At 39.4% G+C, this 18022-nt stretch overlaps 3 protein-coding genes across 4 annotated transcripts; 2 read left to right on the top strand and 1 right to left on the bottom strand.

Moving 5' to 3' along the window:
* Nucleotides 1–3150: 3150 nt before the first annotated feature.
* upp1 (uridine phosphorylase 1) lies at nucleotides 3151–8695 on the top strand. 2 transcript variants are annotated; one of them, XM_067601665.1, is made up of 8 exons: nucleotides 3151–3260; nucleotides 3595–3639; nucleotides 4569–4680; nucleotides 4778–4936; nucleotides 6428–6542; nucleotides 7327–7536; nucleotides 7634–7780; nucleotides 7892–8695. In XM_067601665.1, the coding sequence occupies exons 2-8, from the start codon at nucleotides 3599–3601 to the stop codon at nucleotides 8041–8043; spliced, it is 936 nt and encodes a 311-aa protein (XP_067457766.1). In that variant the 5' UTR covers nucleotides 3151–3260; nucleotides 3595–3598; the 3' UTR covers nucleotides 8044–8695. The 2 variants fall into 2 exon arrangements, with proteins under 2 accessions (XP_067457766.1, XP_067457767.1); XM_067601666.1 differs by having other exon boundaries at nucleotides 3249–3330.
* Nucleotides 8696–9676: 981 nt separating this feature from the next.
* Nucleotides 9677–13985, top strand: stmn2a (stathmin 2a). The gene is made up of 5 exons (XM_067601652.1): nucleotides 9677–9834; nucleotides 11742–11837; nucleotides 12011–12183; nucleotides 12274–12465; nucleotides 12588–13985. Exons 1-5 carry the CDS (start codon nucleotides 9816–9818, stop codon nucleotides 12645–12647), a joined length of 540 nt encoding a protein of 179 aa, XP_067457753.1. The 5' UTR covers nucleotides 9677–9815; the 3' UTR covers nucleotides 12648–13985.
* A 1090-nt stretch (nucleotides 13986–15075) lies between these two features.
* LOC137191513 (hairy/enhancer-of-split related with YRPW motif protein 1-like) lies at nucleotides 15076–17168 on the bottom strand. The gene is made up of 5 exons (XM_067601649.1): nucleotides 16983–17168; nucleotides 16779–16851; nucleotides 16584–16667; nucleotides 16353–16434; nucleotides 15076–16232 (listed from the first exon to the last, which is right to left on the bottom strand). The coding sequence occupies exons 1-5, from the start codon at nucleotides 17066–17068 to the stop codon at nucleotides 15619–15621; spliced, it is 939 nt and encodes a 312-aa protein (XP_067457750.1). The 5' UTR covers nucleotides 17069–17168; the 3' UTR covers nucleotides 15076–15618.
* Between the last annotated feature and the right edge of the window lie 854 nt (nucleotides 17169–18022).

The following is an 18022-nucleotide window of genomic DNA, read 5'->3' as shown; positions in this document are numbered from 1 at the left end:
AAATGTCTCTCAGAATTCAATGCCTCATGATGAAGTTGCAGGGGTATGATTTCGAATTGATCTATACACCTGGCAAGTACTTAGTGTTTAGACACTCTATCCTGAGCACCCACAGGATGTTGAAATGCAAATATGATTTCAGCTACAGCTGCTTCCTGTGTCAAACACAAAGTATATCCAAACAGCAGAAGAGGCTGACAAGGACACACAGTTGCAAATGGTCTCGGAAAACATTCAGAATGAATGTCCTCCAGGTTCCTGTCCTTTACATTATCACATCAGGAGTGATCTAAGTGTTGCAGATGGTCTGCTACTCAAATAGAACAGGAATGTCATAAACAGCTTGAGACAGGACATGTTGCAAAGAATTCATGAAGGCCTTCTTTGTGTGGAGAAGAACAAAAGATGAGCAGAGGAGCTGTCGTCTGGCCTGTAATAAATAAAGACATTGAGAGACTGATAAGTGGATGTGAAAATTGTCATCTCCAAAAACACTGAAACAGGCAAACTAAGGAACTGATGATGGTGGCAGACCTACCAACAGCTCCATGGGACAAAGTTGGAATGGACCTTTTGTCCAGGCATTGCAAGATTCAATGCTTGAACAAATGCTTATGCAAATGAAACAAACAAGTCATTTTATGACTGATCCTCAAAAAATCTTGAACCGCTGTCAGGATGTGATATGGTCCGGATTGAAGGTCCAGATATTTGGAACCAAAAACCAGCAGTTCTCCAGGAAGTTGCTCCAAGATCAAACACAGTGAGGACAGAGAATGGACATTGTTACAGTCTTCTAAAAACCAAAGAGACTGCACAAGAACACAGTGAAGCCAGTGAAGTGTCTGAGTCAGCCTCTACACCAGCTGAGACTTGTAACATGAACTTTCACACAGGCTTGAGCACTAACACAGGCATGCAAGTGTTAAGGAGATCTAAAAGTGAACCTAAGAAATCTGACAGACTTGTGAAATAAAAAAAAAAGTGAACTGAAAGGGAGTATAAACATTCCTAAAGTTTGAAAGTTGATTGTGAGATGTGAAGTTGTAAAAACCCATAAAGATCAAAAAATATGCAACAGTTTAATCTATTTTTTTTATTTTCTTTAGGTACTTGGTAAAGCAGCATATGTTAAAATAAGCAAGTTCCTGTTTATCTCTTGTTGCAAAATTGTTGTGAGATTTCTTGTTATTGTGTTTTCCTTTAAGGAACAGGGATCATGATATGTAATTAATCACTCATGTGATGACCAATAGGTGGCAGTAATGATCTATAAGCTCAGTATTGATTGATAAGGTTACAGAGGTCAATAAAGTTCGACTTCATGCAACATCACATTGTGTCTGAGTCCTTTTCCTTGTTACAAAATGAAGAATAAAACAGTGGTAATGTTTCATTTAAAGAAATTGGATAGAAAAAGTCCAGTCATGTTAAACCCTACCTGAAGTGATAGTGGTCGAAATCACTGTGATCAGCTGTAACAGCTGGAGTTGCATCAGCATTGTGATTTAATGTGTCTTACTAAACATGTTAACTTCTTCACTTATAAAGGACAGTTTGGTGTGGTGACATTTTCTTTTATGCATATGATTAAACTTCAAAGCTGCATTAATTAGTGTGTTTGTATTAACAATGTATCAAATGACTATGTGTAATGTGAGAGGTGTTGTTTGTTGTGACAAACACACAGCTGAATATAACCCAACTCTGTAGGAGTATTTTAACATCTTTCAACTGATTGTTTGGCAGGTTTTGTGGAGAGTTTCTGGACGGCAACTCCAATCTCATCATCCTCATTTCCAGCTGCAGCCGGCAGCTGTTTTAGGGAAAGCCCTAATAAACCCAAAAATCAAACATCTGACAAAATTTGAGTAACTGGAGAACATAGTGATACATTTAACAACCTAGGAGCTAAATTTCTCTTCAGGAGTTGTTGGAGACTAAAACTGAGCTTAATTGAGAGTGAAATTGCAGCTTTAATAGTACAGCATCAAACCTTGTATTTAGACTCCTAAAGGATCTGTTATGTCCTCTCTCAACAAAAATAATAAGCTTTTCCTTTCATTCACATTTTTACTATGTAATATAACAATATTCAAAGTCAGTATAATCACATTGTTGAGCATTTGCATGGCCTGAAGAAAATTCAGTACTTACTGAATTCAAACATTTTATTAAGATATTGTACAACAGTGGTTCCCAAACTTTTTCATGTTAAGGACCCCTAAACTGACACAAATTAGACCACGGACCCCCATCTTATAAGATATTTGCTTTTAGATGTTTTATTACAGTAAGTGTATGAAACCCATGACCAGAATAGTCATACATTCTGTCACTGTGTTACTTATGGATGGAATTATAGTGAAAATATTATTCCCCTTTTTGCTGGGGACCCCCTGGAACCTCCTTAAGGACTGCACCCCACTTAAAGAACCACTGTTGTACACCAATCTTCAAGTACCTTAATTCAACCATGACACATAAAGACGCACGATTAGTAATTCTGACTGATCATTCTCGGAAAACTAACCTCAGTTGATTTTGATCTGACGGATTTTTGAAAGTATCGCAATATGTGGGAGTAATGTAATCTGCCTGTAATCATTTGGCAATGAGGAAAATTTTATCTGTGGAAATTGCTCAGCTGTTACGTAAAAGAAGTAGGCTAGAGTAGCCCACGTCCGTATTTTTTCTTTCCTTTTTTTTGTTGTGAGTACATCTCAAGAGTAAGCTACAAGGATGATTTCTTTTTAATTAGCAAAAGGATAATATACAAACATTAAGGTAAAGAGTCAGATTTAAATAACATAAATACATATGAAGAGCATAGAATGAAAACAATTAAAAGACGGTTACATACAATTTCTAAAAACAAAACAAAAGATAAGCACATATATACACAAAATATAAACATATTCAGTCAGAGGTTTCAGGGGGGAAAGTTACGTAATCTTTCAATATTACTTTTTTGGTCATTTAATAAACGGAGTGATTTAAGTAGATAATTTAGTTCTACGAGAACAGGTGAGATCTTAAATAGTGATTTCGAATATATCTGTCTGTGAATAAAAAACTTCGCACACAGAAAAATTAAATTAATCAGATATTCAGTATGTTAACATGATACTGTGACGTACGTGACGTGCACGACGTCACATTGTGGGCTGGAGCATCACGTCAGAGGTGACGACGCCAGATGTTGAGAGAGCGAATTTAATTTGAGAGGAACTGCGAGCGACCGTACAGCCTACCAAAACGTAAATATCTGTCTGTCCTTATTGTATCTTTTTGTCCTTTCTTGTCTTGTTCTGTCGGCATATCTTGAAGGTAAATACGGAGCTAATTGTCTCTTTTTCCCGCCGTCAGCGATAAAGTGCTGCGTACGGCGATGCGATGCTGGGGTGTCCTTAATGTGAGGAATATGTCTTAATTGTGCGACTTTGTCAATTAATTTTAGGTTAGACTAATTCCTTGCCACGTGTGAGGAGAAGCATACACCCCAGCTGATAATTGTAACGTTCAGGTGTTGTTCGAAGTTGGGTTTGTTCGAGGTCACTGATTTTTTTTTTCTCTGACCACTGCTGTTTTCAGGAAGATGAATCCAAAGGACAACAAGCAAACTGCGTCACACAGCAGGTGAGAAGTTTCAGCCTTATGTTAATGAACAACTAGATTGTTTTATACGATTGATACATAAAAGTTTACAACAGGTAATTATTGAAACGAGGAAACTACTGGGTGTGACAGGATGTTAGGACATGACCTGTAAATTCCTGTAAATGCCACACAAAAAATTACTTGGCAGTGCTATACAAATGTTTTATACCTTTTTTATATTAAATAACATTCAGAATACTACCTTATCCAGTCAGCTACCAAGCATACAGAAAATGTTGGTCCTGTTCAAGTGATTGACAAATTCAATAACAATGGAACTTCAAATGTCAGCACAATAAACCTTTGAACTTATAGACAATGAGGCATACTGTCAGTTTTTTGAAATTCCCCACCCTCTCCAAACTTCCCACTTAACACATTTCTGACACTGAGTTGCGTGTACTATGCTGCTCTATGTTGAGATATCTGCCTCTGAATTTTGTGCTGCTGTCCTACAATGTAGGAAAAAATACAATGTAGGAGATTGGAAATTTGTTTGTGTGTCTCAAAGCATTGAAAATGTGCATTTAATAAACTCAATAGCAACGTGTCATAGCTGAAACAATACTCAGGATGCCACAGACTTCCTTGTTAACTGTTTTTTTTCCTGATAGAGAGTAGTTATGGTGAAAACATTTCCTATTGTGTCAGTCTGTGTGGTTTTCACATTTAAGGTTTCATCATAAATGAAAATTCACATCTTAATTGTTGTTGGGTGGTTCTTCTCACATCTCTATGACTCATCAAAACTAAAATTGAAAGTATTTGCAGGGCAAGGTTAAGTGAGAAATGTGCTTTTTAGGGTAAGACGAGTTATTGAATGAATAATCTAAATAATAAACGGCAATTCAGTGGGATTATCAGGCTAGAACTGACCCTTAACAATCTGTTATTTTATCCCCCTCAAGCCCTGTTTGTGTGCACAACCCTCACCTGGATTCACTGAAAGATGACATCCTCTACCACTTCAGCCTAGGAACTAACACTCACAACCTACCTGCTATGTTTGGTGATGTCAAAGTAATAATTTTTGGGACATACATTTGTGGAAAAATATCACTTCCATAATCATCCTTATATGGCAAGTATTTATGTTTTTGTGTCTGTTTTCTTTCAGTTTGTGTGTGTTGGAGGCAGTCCCTGGAGAATGAAATCATTCATTGAGTACATTGCTGCTGAGCTATGTATGGAAGACCCCAAATCAGAGTACCCAAATATCTGTGCTGGAACGGACCGCTATGCCATGTACAAAGTTGGCCCTGTACTCTCTGTCAGTGTATGTAAGAACAAAAGATCATTTCATTCAGTCATTAGGGTCCAAGCACGAAAGTGCAAGGGCCCAACCCGAGCCTGGCACTGAAAGTGCGAGGAACCTCTTGTTTTTGTAAAGATTATTATAATGATAATTATTATTATTCCCCTACGCCATTGTATTTTTGGGGGGCTTGGGATGGAAACTCACGAAAATTGGCACACATGTCAGAACTGGCAAAAATTGTAAAGTTCTGTAGTGATTGGACTCAGGTGTGGCTGGCAGGCTCCATGGTGCCCCCAAAAGCAAGGCCATGTTGGGATCAAGTTGCATGGATCTTTATGAAATTCGGTGGGATCATTGCTCTCATCATTCTAGGCATAATACATATTTTTTCAAATTTTTTTGCCGGTCAGGAAGTCAGCCATTTTGGATTTTGTGTGTCAATTTTCATTTTACGTACACGTTTTAGGCCTTTAGGATGCATGAAAACACACAAAACTTTGCACCTACAGTATGTTTGAATTAGTAAGTATTGTGATTGGTATTGCAATTAGGCTTGGGAGTGGTACATCTGCTGTATGGTGCCCCCTAATTACTTTTAGCATTTTTGAGGGGCTAAGGGTGCTCATAAACTCAAGAAACTTTGCACATGCATCAGAAGTGGCATAACTTGATATCTGAAATGATCTTGGGTTTGGGTGTGGGAAAATGGCTTGAGGGCGCCCCCTAGAAAATTTCAAAGTCAAAGCACCCACATTACATTTGACGTATATGTATGAAATTTTGTAGACAGATGTAACATCTCCAAAAAAAACAACAAAAAACCTCTTGGAGCCATACCCTAAGTCCAACAGGAGGTCAGCCATTTTGAATCTACTTTGTATTTTTTTTGCAAAGTGAAGCCATTTACGAGCGACTTCAGATTTGATAGGTGACATCTAGACACCTTTGTGATGCTAAATTGTGAAGCTTTTTAGTTTTCTTTGAACACGCTCAACGTGAGTTACAACAACAGAAAGTTATTGTATCTTGACTTTACATTGTCCAATCTGCCCCAAATTTCGCATGCTTGATAAGAGTCCAGGCCTGAACACATTTACATGTCAATATTGAGACATAGTCATAGCGCCACCTACTGACAACAGGAAGTCAGCCTTATGTGACAAACATCATCTGATTTACATGAAATTTACATAGTGTGACCAAGACATATACAGCAACATGATGTATAATTAGTGGGTGTTCTCTAGCACCACATAGTGGACACAGGAAGTGATAGTTATCTCCTACATGCAATGTAGGATACCACGGCTGCCACTCCCTCCGATGTGTGCGAGGGCCTGTTCATCGCTGCTCGCAGCTTTAATATTATTTTTGTTTTTTGTAAACAAATATTATGCTACAAATATCAAGCGAATACAACACTGAATACTGTGTACTTGGTGTCCCTCAATTAAAAAAACTACATAGATCTGAACATTGTGTGTGACATATCTGTGCTTTATTTTGCAGCATGGGATGGGCATCCCATCCATTGCCATAATGTTGCATGAGCTGATAAAGCTCCTCCACCACGCACATTGCACAGATGTTACAATTATACGCATTGGGACGTCAGGTGGAATAGGTAAGCTTATTATTTGGAAATATTTTTAGTGACCCAAGTGACTGATATTACATCAAATTATATTTCTGCTGCCTTATGAAACCATGCTAGTTTCCCTGTGATTCTCTAAATGAGCTTAATGAAGGAGGAAATTACTTGGCTTGACTCCCTGTGTCGTCACATGTCCTTGTTGGGAGATGGGTTAGTGTGGTCATATTGGTCCAGAAAGATACACGAAGATATATTTCTTAGTTTTACCACAAGAGGGAGCCTAAAGTTCCTTAGATTTTAGAGCACTCTCATCCAATACGGCTTTTCTGTTAGCAGGTGAGGGTATTTCTCCAGTTTTCTGGATGAGAGTCTGATAAGTCTGATATATATATATATATATATATATATATATATACACACACTACTAACCTTTACATTATTATATATATACCGTAAACCATTTGGTGTTGACCTATGGCATATCTTTGAATTTACAGTCCACATATATAATTGCTAGTATGACTAAAGACTCTGGTGTGATTTGATCGTAGCAACCATGACTACAGTAGATTGTACCACTGAATTACAAATTGAACTAAAGACATGCTGTCTTAAATAATTTAAAATAAGAGGTTTAATAATTTCTTTGGATGTCTTTAATTTTAAAATGACCATAAGTCTTACTTTACTTAATATAGTCTTTTATGAGCCCAGTATGTCATTTCAACATATATAAAATGTCTTTTAATTAAAGCTTTCTGCACTTCTGGTCTAGAAATTATTGTTTATCTCACCAGCCATTTTTGGTTTTTAGGGCTTGAACCTGGCACTGTTGTTGTTACCAAACAATCTGTGGATGCCACCTTCCTGCCCAAGTTTGAGCAGGTGATCCTGGGGAAGACAGTGGTCCGTAACACTGATCTGGACCAAAGCCTGGCTCTGGAGCTGTTGCAGTGCAGCAATGAGCTGAACCAGTTTGAGACAGTGTTAGGCAACACCATGTGTACACTGGATTTCTACGAAGGTATGAGTTCTGCTGCATTCATATGTTAATCGCATTGTTCACTGACATGTACAGTGGTCCAGCTGTAATGCACATCTCTATCTAATCAATCACCCAGGTCAAGGCCGTTTGGATGGTGCTTTCTGCTCCTACACTGAGAAGGATAAACAGGAATACCTCAACAAAGCCAATCAAGCAGGAGTCTGCAATATTGAAATGGAGTCTTCTGTTTTTGCTGCCATGTGCAAGCTGAGTGGTCTTCGAGGTAAGAAATGACAATATTAACATGGGTAGAGAAGTTTTCAGCTTCTCAAAACACAGAATGTTGTCTTGACTCCTCATTGGGTTTCTAACATTCATTTCCTGCTCTGTGTAGCGGCCGTGGTTTGCGTGACATTACTGGATCGGCTGAAGGGGGATCAGCTGAGCAGCTCCCATGAAGTTCTTCACAATTACCAACAACGTCCGCAGATACTCGTTGGCCACTACATTAAGAAGCATTTGAATGCCAACGCAGTACGTAGCTAAGTTCAGAGCATTGTTTCTTGAAACCTATAAAACACTGAAAACAAGGTGTAACACAATAACGCAGCTTAAATCTATATTTGTGTGCATTCTTTCGTGCTCAACTGCAGCCTTAATGTCCAGAATAATGACCGAATACTGAAGTTATATCCTGCCTGCTGTATTTCACCATCACTGTAAACCGTCATGCACTGTGATTCACTACATTTTCTCTTGCATTTAATTTTAACAATTTAACTGAGCTTTAAATGTTACACAGCAGCCTATGGCCATCAGATCTGTCTTGATTGAGGCTGCCTCTGTTTTTATACAACATGTAAAGTTACTTTTCTATAAACCTTGAACCACCTCATGACTTTTGATGAGTCCATGCTTACAGCAGGTAAGATAAGTAAGATAAGTCTTTCTTGTTTCATGAATGCCAAAAAAATGACATACATTTGTGTCCTTGTCTTTTTGCAAAACAGTATAAATATGTATCATCTTGAGTATTTTTTTTATACTGAATGTACGTTATGTCTTCAGGATTAGGCTTTTGTATTTATTTTCTGGAAGTTTCATTCAAAACCTCAAAACGGCAACAAGATGTCAATACTTCTCAGAAAAATAATTTCCACTGGATGTCTTAATATCAATAAAGCCTTAATATAGCAGACTGAAGGTGTGTGTTTTGTGTTCTGGCTCTGATTTTAGAGTTACACATGTTCACAACAATTATTTATCAGGTGTAAGAAACACTCTGACATACTTGTGAGGCAAGTGTGTTGCTATATGAACTCTTTTGCAGTATTTGCAGTTCCAAAGAAACTCAGTGAAGTGAAGAGCAACATCCTGACAACTCATAGTAATATGATTAACTTCCTGAATATGATATCTGTTGAATCATTCATATGGCTGATAAGGCAGGTGGTTGCAGTATGTTGGCCAAATGCCTAGCCCACGTTATTTCTTCCCCTAAGTTTGTGTGACTCAAAACATTACAGTCAACCTTTACATCAGCCAGCTTATATGAAACCTTATGTTTTTATACAGATATTGATATAGGACACAAGAGTTATTTTGGTGGGTTGTCAAAGTAATAATTGTACTCCACACTTTCACTATTTGTGAGCCAATGGTGACATTAAAGATGATGCATCCAGATGTGTAAGCCCCCCTTTTACTCAAAAATGTGTTTTTCTTCTTGTTACTTCAGTTGGATGTTTGAGCTTCACTGTGTGGAATGATGAATGTGCACTAGAAGGCTGTTTTCACATTCATCTGCTGAAGGAGGAAGGTTTCTGTGTCCAGTATTCAACTCACGCTAATGTGAGAACACATTTTACTGTAAATTAACAGATATTTTAGCAGACTTTTGAAATGAAAAATATTTGCATATGAATAGATTCTGGGATTTTAAATGAGGGAGAAAGAGCAGATCATTTTAAGAATTTTAAAGAGATAAACATTTTTGTGGAAAAACCATTAGACACAAATTAGTATTCAAAGTAGAACTTATATTAATCTTAAAACATTTCTTGAAGGGATTCTAAGATTAAAGTGGACGGTCTGACTAATTGCAAGTCATTTCTAATAATTTTGACATGTTTTTAAAAAATTTTTTATGGCTGCGCGTCAGAGCACAGAGGAGGGTCTATTTGCGCGCTCCCGTACGTGCCCACCTCCTGTCTGCCATCCGATCCTAACCCGGTCTGTTCGCTGACTCAGTGCCTTAAGCAGCATCACCGTTCACCTGAACAGAGCTACAGCATCCTCTCCGGAGAAATACATCAGCCATGGCCAAAACAGCAACCGGTAAGCATGTTCAGAGTAGTAATGTTAAAGCTGATGCATGGATGGATGGATATATAGATTGATGGGCTTGTGACAGATGCATCCTTTCTGGAGGCTGTAGACCCCATCTCGGCCCGGTGTAGTCTACCGGCTGGTGGTCGTGTGAGAAATATTCTCTTTTGAACGATTAAAACCAAATACGATCACTCACCTTATGATATTTTTCTGTCGACTGGGTTTATTGTCTTAAGAATCTGGTTTATCATGGCAAGAATATGAAAGACGAGCATCCTCCGTCATTAATAGGTTACCAAAACGTCTCCTTCATTATCCTCTTCTATGTTAATGTGTTTGTCCTCATTTGCTTTGATTTTATATTGTGTAACAGCGTATGATTAGACAGCATGAATTGGTCCTAGACAGCTTTATTTACAACGCTGCACCTGCGGTTCAGGCTACAGCGGCCCCGACATGCAGCATAATGCAGACGGACCCCACCCAAGATGCTGAGCTGCCCACCATTTAGCCGACAGCAAAGCTCAGAGGGCTCCATCAGTCTGACTATTGTACTGCTGTGCTATAAGTAAACCTGCGCAGCCCCAACTGGTTGTTTTAAAACGTTTTTTTTTTCTGTAACCTGAACGTTTTCTGATTGTTTCATCGGTTCATTTATTTTGGGATTGCTCCTTTTTTATTCATGTCTACAGCTTTCCTCATATCCTCCTTGTCAAGGATGCATCACCAGCTATGACAGATGTGCTGCTATTTATTTTGCAAAAAGGGTATATTAACAGATTAAAAGGCTTCAATTGGGCCTAAGAGTTAACACACTGACCCTTATACTAACAGATAAGACTTAGATTACAGTGTGCATTAGTCATCCCTGCTCGTTTTTGTTGTAAGCCAGGCCTTAAGCATATTTGTTTTCATTAGTTTGTTGAGCTGTACATATGTAAAAAATTTATGGCGCCTTAATATAATCAGCCCATTTCGAAAATACAGTATGGTGTGCAGACTGGCTTCATTATGGTATGCATGGTGGCAAAGATGTAGCAGAGGAGACAGGTGTATGGCAGGGTGGGAGGCAGGCCAGCCCTGCAGCAAGTGGGCCGCCTCACACCCTGGCCTTTGCAGCAGAAGGCTTAGCAGCACTGACAATCTGTAGTCCTCTCTGAACAGCCAGGTGGGCACTTTGTCAAATACAAGCATTCAAAAAGTGACCAAATTTGTAGATGAGAATTAATATATTGCAATGAACTGATGAAGACACATCTTAGCCCAGATTTAATAAAAAAGAGTCAAGATCATTAATCAGCTGTGTTCGACAGCTATGACACCAACACTCACACAATGCAGGGTGGGTTAAGACAGATAAATGTTGCTGCCTCTGATTATTGTGACTATGACACAGGACAAAGTGCTGAGAATTCAACAGGAAATGAAATCACTTGACACACAGGCCTGTCCTGCCTATCACTCATCTGCAGATTTAAAGGAGATAATGGACAAGGCGTTTTGTTTGAAACGATTCACAAACATGCTGTTATTATAACATCCAATAAAGTAAAAGTAATGCTTGTCTCATCCCTCTTATGAAAGAATCTTCGTTTAATCATCCTCACCAAAGACATCCATCCAATAAATTATTAAGCAACATGGCACTTATGTGCATTTTAGACATCTAATGGATCATTAAAGCAGTGGTCGCCTGATGCTAATTGGTACATTGAGCATTTTTTCCTTTACTAACGGGTAATATTTTAATTTGGGAATACCTCAAGTATATTTATTCATTTGTGACATTGTTTGTGCGGCTTTATTTGATAGTGAGGTAATCTTAGCTGGGTATTAATTTGCATGTTTTACTGCTTTCATTAGTAACACACAGAGACTCACCTGGATGCTATGGTGTGTTTATGTTCCCACAGCATACAAAGAGAAGATGAAGGAGCTGTCTGTCCTCTCCCTCATCTGCTCCTGCTTCTACCCAGAGACACGCAACAAGCTCATGGGTGAATTTGAAGGTATGGATCAGCTCAAATATTGATTTTCTTTTGGATCAAACATATTACCCCTCCCCCCCATGGATGTTTTATCTGTCTTGTAAATATAGACATTAGTAATAATGACACATTATTGCACTGATATATTGTATTATTGAACATTGATTTTGTAATTGTAATTGTGTGCTTTACAGACATGGAGGTGAAAACTTTAAACAAGCGGGCCTCTGGCCAGGCTTTCGAGGTTATTCTCAAGCCTCTGTCCCCAGTATCGGATGTAACCCACAGTCTCCCTTCACCCCCCAAGAGGGCCATCTCCTTGGAGGAAATTGAGAAGAAACTGGAGGCTGCTGAAGATCGGAGGAGGGTGAGTATTTCTCCTTTGTCAAGTGGCTTTCGGTTGTTAAACCAATCAAAATGAATCAATCAGTCTGTTATTTTTACTGTGTGTTTTTAGTCCCAAGAAGCCCAGTTGCTGAAGGCTTTGGCAGAAAAGAGGGAGCATGAGAGGGACGTGTTGCTAAAGGCCATGGAAGAGAACAGCAACTTCAGCAAGATGGCCGAGGAGAAGCTCCAGATGAAAATGGAGCAGATCAAGGAGAACCGTGAAGCCTATCTGGCAGCCATGCTTGAGCGTCTACAGGAGAAGGTGAGAAATGCAGAATTCATATTTGTCACCTGCAAAAAAAACAAAAAAACAGTCAGAGTCTGCTGTGTCGATCACAGGGTGCTGTCCTAACTCTCGCTGTGTTGCTCTCTGGTGTTTACTAGGAGAGACATGCAGCTGTGGTGCGCAGGAACAAAGAGCTGAAGGAAGAGCTGACAGCATGAGCATCTCACGAGTCCTGACTTCCATGGTCCATCTACGTCCCTACATCCAGCCCCCTTCCCCGCCCTGCTCCCATCCCTCTCCAGAACAGACACCCGACCCTGGAGCCCGATAGGTGGAGGACCTCACCACCACATCACAACACACCACACCACAATACTCACCACTATCAGTATTATCAATGGATACAAACATCAGTAACACTCATCTTGAGAACTGAATGGATTTCTTGATTTTAGAGAAAATGCGAGAATATGGCTATTATTATTTTGTAAATACCTTTTTTTTTTCAAATCTATCTATCTATCTATCTATCTATCTATCTATCTATCTATCTATCTATCTATCTATCTATCTATGATGGTAGGTGAAGTACATACAAAGGTTGTAATGTGCTCCACTGTACAATTCAAACATTTTGTTTGTAATTGATTAACGTTTCAGTTCTTGAAATTTGACTCTACAACCATTTTTCTTGTGAAAGCCTTTGGTGTTGTGAGTTGGCTGTAGATTGACATTTGCAGTGTTTCCTGATGATGTCATGATGATGATGATGTTTCTGTGTCTTTGTGAAGAATGACGGTTGGTGTATCTAGAATGCAGACTCCTCAAGATTTCAACGTATCCCACCTGTATCTTCCGCACGCACGCCTACTCATTCTCAGCACACACGCTTGGAATTTAATAATACGCCAAACCCACAGATTTAAAAAGTGTCCACTTCCTCTGAAACTGAGCTTGATAATGAACTTGATAGGTGCTTTACTATGATAATTAAGAATGTCTATGCCCAATGGGAGCAACTGTTTATAAACTTGCAGATTCCAACTTAACCTGACAATTCCATTTCTCAATGAATCCATCTTTAGCCGACTCAATCGCTCTGTTATGTACACAGTATTTGGGGATTAATCTCTTTAATGTTATGACACCATACTGGTACCACGCATAGTGTCTTGGACAGTGGAATGTGCCGTTGCTCCCACCTTGATATTGATAGCGTGAACATAACGTATGTCTGCGTGGGTGTGTGAGTTTACCATAAGGCATCATTAGCATCTGCTCTCTGTAGGGGTTTAGATAGAGAATGGATGCAGGATGCTTTACATTCAGCACACTGAACTAGTCTCTTTTTAATATACAATACCACTGATAACTGCCTGCATCCTCTTGCTGCTTGTGTTTCTCCCTTCATATATTTCTCTGTGAAAGCTTTGCTGAATAAAGGTTTGGGGTTCTGTGAACATGGCATGCACCATCTAATAATTTTTCTGTGCTAAAAGACGAGGGAAAATGTAAACTGCCAAATAAAAGAACAAGTTATCTACTGATCCTGAAAATCACAGTCTTCCCCCAGACAGTTTTTCATGTATGTCTTCTGTGATAATGTGAATATAATACTGGTTTACTCCTCAAAGGTTCAGACTAACATAAACATAAAATGAATGGACGATCAGCCATCACACATGCACGAGACAAACAAAAGGTGCAGTCTTCCACCAGTAGGTGGCAGTGACAGATTTATTTGGACTAAAGAAACCCTGCTGGAGCCCATACCCTCCAAAAGAAGGACAAAAGTTCACCATTTGCCAAATACTGAAGAAATATCATGACAAAAACACTAATAGAGTGGAGCAATGATCTGTTAATGAGAATCATGAGGATTTGGAATTGAAATGATAGTCCTATTTTGAGGGAGCAGGGCTTGTGTCATTTATCAGCACTAGAAAGACATCACTTTCATATATGCTGCTTTAAATTGACTGAGAGTTCTCAAAGGAAGATGTTTTTTTATTAATAGATTAAGCCCTCAGGGGACAAACACAGACAGTGACTACCAGACCAGGAAACCCGAGGTGCTGAATGGATGGAGTGATTAAAACAATGAACCCCTGAAAAAACTGTGTCACCAAGATTGTACTAGAAACAACACCTCAGAGCTGAGCAGTGATTTATTGGTCCAGCTGTCTGTGTGTTGCTGTTACTTTTTACCGCTTTCCTCCAATGTCCCCATCCTGTTCACACTATTGTCTCCGTTTCAGACCAACCCAAGCTGGTGAGGTCAGGGCAACATTGTAAAGGATTTCCTCTGGGCTCTTAATGATTTCCTGGGTATTCATAAGGGCAACAATGCTCTCGGATTGGGTTACTTACCTGGCACACAGTGAAGGAATTGCCTTTCAGTCAATAACCGGGTCCTCATTAGCTCATTATTAACTTCTGTGGGATTGCAGCAAAAATGCACCTGCAGATTATGATTCATTTGGGAAGATATGATCTTAATCACTAGGAGATCATATAGTCTGCGGTTATATAGGAGTTTGTAGCATGAATGTAGAGAAAATAGCCACCTATTATACATTATGAACTACAAACAAAACAGAATCAAAAGGAGTAAATGCAACAGAAACAGACACATTGGTGTAAATCTATATTTTATACTTTTAAGTTCAATTTATTGGTACAAAAATATTACAAATAGATACAAAAATGCAAGTGTCGAATTGTCAAGCAGTTAGTTTTCCAAATGTGGTGCATATAATATGCATATTCTCTTGCATGTAGTTCTGAAAAAGGCCAAATTAAGTAACTCAACATTATGTTAAATACAGACATCTGTGCTCGACAAATGTAGAAGTTTCAGTATCTGGTCTAAAAAATATTACCTCTAATTTGTGCTTACAGTACATCTATTTATGGCCCATACTATCATCATACCAGTCCTCAACCTGGAGACAGTGCATGTTCGCTAAATTAGTTATCAATTTCAATGAATAACATAAAATCATCCTTTCTTGATAAGAAAACGCTGAGAGGAGATTACATCCTTCAGCCACCTCTCTCACTTATTCTTAATTCTTAATAAAATAAAATCAGTTCAATTGTTCACCTGTGTTTTATTGCTATAAAAAACAGATGAGGTCTGTAATAGTGGGCACAGCTCAGCTGTTGCCTTCAGTCCAGTTGTTGGCTTCAGAAGGCCCCGATCTCCGTGCCCCAAGGCCTGTACGGCTTTGACAGGGTGGAGGAGGGGCTCACTGTGCTGATGGCCGTCGGGGAGACTAGGGGGAAAGCACCGAAGGACAGGGGGAAGGCCGAAAGCGAGGAGAGGGATGAGAGGAGAGGTGGCGAAAGCTTGGATGTTGGCACAGGCAGACTGAGGGGCAGCGAGCCGCTGGGAGGCATCCTGAGGGACTCTGTGGGGGGCAAGACACTGAGTCTGGATGTCCCAGATGCCTCAGTGGAGGAGGAGGAAGATGTAGAAGAGGAGGAGGAGGAGGAAGAGGAGGGTGGGCTACTGTTGTTTCTGGATGCAGGTGTCCTGCCCTGGGGGTGTTGTAGGAGGAGGGGGTGGGCGAGATGGGCAGGGGCAGTTCCGTATGCAGAGCCCCAGGCTAAGTGTTCCAGTCCAGTGTGCACCTCCCTCTGAGAGGCGTAGTTGCTAAGGTGGGACACCAAGCGTAGGCGGAGGGGGTCTGTGTTGTCCCGACCCTCTATGATGCTCAGGAAGCGAGCTGTCTCTGCCAGGCACTCCCTGAAGCCCAGGCTGCGGTAATCCTTCGCAAGAGCATGAGCCTCAAAGAAACCTGTCAGGGAGGGAGTCAGAGAGTTAGAAACATGTGATTTACAGCATATCATGTTATCATGACTTAGTGAAAAAGGACATGATTTTAATTCAAAGTCCAAGAATATGTAATTTAGCTTACCTTTGCCACCAGATGCATGAAGCATCTTCAAATGGTCCACAGTCATTTGCAATATTTCTGCTTTTTCCAATTTTGCTGATCCCTGAAAAGAAACAGAAAGAAAAGAATAGTGTTACGTTAAATTATATCAATATTTCCGTCTGATCTTTTTTTTTTTTTTTTTTTTAAATCAGGCGACCATCTAAAAATGTACAGGCAAATGAGGCAAGAATAGAAGTATAAGCATTGTACCTGTTTCTCAAAAGCACTTGGCACCAATCTCCTCAACTCTGACAGACTGTTATTGATTCGGTCACGTCGCCGTTTCTCAATAATCTGTAAAGGGGGTAAAAGGAAAAATAATGAGGTTACAAGTGGTGGGAAAAGTGGTATTTATGAAACAGCAGTGCGAAACTTGTTGGCACCAGAGATAATGAACTGACTTACCCCTCTGCGTCTTTTTCTGGCTTGAACTTGAGTGGTTGTGGAGGGAGACATCGAGCCGTGAGAATCAAGCTGACTGAGAAGCAAAACAACATTTTTTAATTGAAACAATTAAACTTAAAATGAATTAAAGTTGAAATGTTGCATTGTAGTGAATTAAAATGAACGACATAATACAAAACTTATACTGTGAAATATTTAACATACCCATTTTCATCGCCGCTGTCTTTCTCCACTTCAACGTTGTCGTCCAGGTCGCTCTCCGATGAGCTGTAGTTGTGGCTTCGCTTCATTTTTTCACTTCACTGATCCAAATAGTCCTTGCACAGAAAAGCTCCAGTGGTGCACTGACAGCAGTGTGTCTGGATCTGCTTCTCCTGTGATCATTTTCACTTCGGGGGGGAGGGGGCGGGGTCTCCGGAGTGATGTGGGCGGTGCTCGACAAACCTTAAGCCTGTTAAAATCGAGCTGGCATTTGAGTGACATGAGCTTTAAAAAAAGCAGCTCAGAGAGAAGAAAACTCTAATGAAGGTATTGAGACTTTAAATTAATATGTAATGCAGTATTTAAAAAAAAAAAAAGTTTAAAAAAAATGACATTCATGATGTCATTTCCCTGTAATAATGATAATTAAACAAATTAAAAAATCAGAAACCCATGTAAGCTCCCCTGTATGACAAAAATTAGGAGCATGAGAGCACATATATCAAGCAGCACTGAGCCCAGCCATGAACAAATCAAAGAGCAAGTGCAAAATAAAATAAGTTCATATGTAAATCATGTGAAAAATAAAAGTCATATGCGGATAAAAGACATAAGCTTATATAATGCAGGTGACATTTTAAGTAAAAGAAATAACCACATATATAAATGATCTCATATAAAGCAGATAGAAGGCCAGATAAAACTGCAAAATATATGAGAGTGCATATAAAAATACTAAAATGATGATACTAAAAACAAGCACAATTAAAATTTGTATTGACAAACAAAGAGAGGAAATATGAAAGTGACGCGATAATGGAAAAGTAAAACATTGTTAAGTGTAGGCCGTCTTGTAAAAGTGAGTTTTAAAGAGACACTTAAAAGCTGCAGTGAAGTCTGCCGATCTCACACTGAGTGGAAGGCTGTTCCACAGCCGAGGAGCCATAACCCGAAAACGTGCCTTTGGTTTTCAGTCTGGTTGGTGGAGCAACTAAAAGTTTATGATCAGCTGATCTTAGAGGCCAAGCTAGACTGTAAGGGGT

The sequence above is a fragment of the Thunnus thynnus genome, chromosome 10 (assembly GCF_963924715.1).
Source record: "Thunnus thynnus chromosome 10, fThuThy2.1, whole genome shotgun sequence".
NCBI classification, from domain to species: Eukaryota; Metazoa; Chordata; class Actinopteri; order Scombriformes; family Scombridae; genus Thunnus; species Thunnus thynnus.
Note: the sequence above shows the minus strand (reverse complement) of the source record. Positions and strands in the feature narration are given on the sequence as shown.